The sequence below is a fragment of the Sycon ciliatum genome, chromosome 2 (assembly GCF_964019385.1).
Source record: "Sycon ciliatum chromosome 2, ocSycCili1.1, whole genome shotgun sequence".
In the NCBI taxonomy this organism is placed as follows: Eukaryota; Metazoa; Porifera; class Calcarea; order Leucosolenida; family Sycettidae; genus Sycon; species Sycon ciliatum.
In genome coordinates this window covers 25666480-25668979 of record NC_088644.1, presented here as the reverse complement: position 1 = coordinate 25668979, position 2500 = coordinate 25666480, and the positions used below count along the sequence as shown (strand labels likewise).

Here is a 2500-nt window from a genome sequence, read left to right as displayed (position 1 = left end):
CCCTTTCTCTCATCTGCTCTCCAAGGATTAAGTTAGTGGCCCCTGATATGCCAGTTTTGGTACTTGACCTATGTTGAGATTGTGATCTTCTTCGGCAATGACAATGCTCTTTGTTCTGCTTGTACCTTAATGTCTCACTAATCTTTGTGTGTGTGTGTGTTTGTGTGTGTGTTTGCGTGTGTGTTTGCACATGTGCGTGCACGTATGTGTGTGTGTGTTTGCGCGTGCTTGTGTGTGTGTGTGTGTGTTTGTGTTTGTGTGTGTGTGTGTGTGTGTGTGTGTGTGTGTGTGTTGGTGTTTGTGTGTGTGTGTGTGTGTGTGTGTGTGTGTGTGTTTGTGTGTGTGTTTGTGTTTAGTCCGTCGTCCGGAAGCCACCTACCACCAGACAGAACATGGCACGGTGCAGAAAACACCCCATGCCAAGGAGCTGTCCTTTCAGCTCCAGGACAGGCTGCGCGCTGTGCTGCACCCGTCTTCACTGCTGTTTGACGAGACTGTGTTGGAAGATCCACTGGTGGTTTTCCACGAGAAAGTGCACACATCACGGGTAAGCCAATTGGATTTGGTGATGGATTTGTATTGTATGACATTGAGATGTGCCTAGCTCTACTGAACTTATTTACCTTTCCTTTCGTGCAGTTTCAAATATTGTTCAACGCGTCTGAAAAGGCCAAGAAAGTGCCTCTTCCAACATATGTGCAGTTTGAACTAAATCCTGACCATCAAATTGTACCCAACTTACATCTGATACCAGATGGCAGGTGCTGAAGTGGAAGCTTTATGGAAAATGAAAGTTCAGTGTATTGTCTGAAAACCTCTCTCTGTGCAGAATAGACGGGGCAGACCTCATTTTCTTCGTGCTGCAGAGGGAACTAGAAACAGGATGAAAGAAGACAGGATAAAAGAGGGCGTACTGTTAAGATTAGAGACGTTCTGCAAAACGAAAATGTGTACGAAGTTTCGCAACGGGCCGTACGAAAATTTGTGCGAATTTTCACACGAACTTTGTATTCTACACATTTTCACAGTTCATAAGCGGCCACATGCAATATGCACTTGGTGAACCCATTGACCACTTTCGGTCTCACGAAACTTCCCACGAAAGTTCATTTCGCACTTCATGCAAGTTTCGCGTCCGAAGTTGGGAAAGTCCGTGCGAAGTTTCTCACTTCATGACATAGACACAAAGTTTGTATGGATTTTCGTTTTGCAAAACCTCTCTATTGTGTATGTGACTGTGCACTGAGGTGAGGTGGGTGGAAGAGCTACACTGCTTGACTGGTGGCATGTTTTGCCGTATTCTCTTGCTGACAGGTCTTCATTCGTGGTGTCACCACTGTAGCTCCATATCAGCTTTTGCTTTTCTGCGGCCACTTGCAAGCCATCCACCAAGATAACTGCATTATCGTGGTAAGGTCACCGTCATTGGTTTAATGCATCCCATCTAGCATGCCAGTAATGAGTTGAGTGCTCTTCTTATTGCCTGGCTGAACTCTTCTCTTGTTTAGCTTATGCTGGTTAGCAGCTGGTATAACCCATGCACTGTTTGTGCTTCTGCTGTTTGAACCGGACAGGACAACTGGCTGCGTTTCCAAGCGCCCGGCCATGTGGTCAGCCTGTTGTTGCAATGTCGCCGAGTGCTTGATCAAGAGCTGGCCCGTAAGCTACGGCAACAGGACTATGACATTGTCAGCAGCCCCCTGATGTCGGCGGTTGTTCAGCTTCTCTCTCGGGATGGAGTTTGAGATAGAGCAACAGGAGGTCCACTCAGCTACCTGTCTTGTCTACGTTGATGTGTGTGGAGGTTGATATGCGCGCAGAATGTGGTTGGGTGTCTTGACTGACACCTCTGGCAAGCGTGCAATGAGTTGCCTGGTATTGGCTGGCATGTCTGTATGCAGGAGGGGCAATCCGATTCGTTTTCTAGCCAACATGTGTACACGAGCATAGGCGTGATCTGGTGCTATTGCCTGTGTGGGTCACGGACAAACACCATACATGGACCCTGACACCATGACACCATGTACCTTGCCATCCCGTAGAATTGCTGAGCTTGAGCTTTTTTTTTCATTCGTTCAGATCTTCAGTCTTACGGCTGCCTTGCAGAAATCCAACTTCATGAACCGTTAGTTTATGTGCAATGTGCTACTGGAACACTCGCTTTTCTCAGCTCGTCGGAATTTATATTTTGTTTCACGCTCCATGATGTTGGGTCCTCACGTCCCCAATTTTGTTAACTTATGTGTCCACACATTCCCTTATGTGTCCATGTCTTTGTTTCAACAGAACTATGAAGATTCCTGTCTGTTATTTATGTCTACATAATAGGTGCTTTTGGCTTGTACTGAAAAGTTGTAGCCTTTGGAGGTGCTGGTCGCCCCACTGTTCTCAGCATAATATTATTGCAACATGCCCCACTGTTCTCAGCATAATATTACTCCAACATCCAGACCACTGGTCACTCTGCTGTACATTTGTTTGTACTGTCATTGTCATGTCT

The 2500-nt window shown here is 46.4% G+C and overlaps 2 protein-coding genes across 2 annotated transcripts in view; one reads left to right on the top strand and one right to left on the bottom strand.

The window, feature by feature from the left end:
* Nucleotides 1-2451, top strand: part of LOC135810464 (uncharacterized) — a 29001-nt gene extending 26550 nt beyond the window's left edge. The window contains exons 27-29 of the mRNA XM_065323954.1: nt 357-547; nt 1315-1410; nt 1575-2451. Of these exons, the coding sequence (XP_065180026.1) occupies nt 357-547; nt 1315-1410; nt 1575-1745 (458 nt within the window). The 3' untranslated portion in view covers nt 1746-2451. The remainder of the gene's footprint in view (nt 1-356; nt 548-1314; nt 1411-1574) is intronic.
* Nucleotides 2452-2462: 11 nt separating this feature from the next.
* Nucleotides 2463-2500, bottom strand: part of LOC135809365 (polynucleotide 5'-hydroxyl-kinase NOL9-like) — a 10601-nt gene continuing 10563 nt past the window's right edge. Inside the window, exon 14 of the mRNA XM_065322705.1 lies at nt 2463-2500. This exon is cut by the window's right edge and continues 1031 nt beyond it. The gene's annotated coding sequence lies outside the window, so the exon portion shown is untranslated.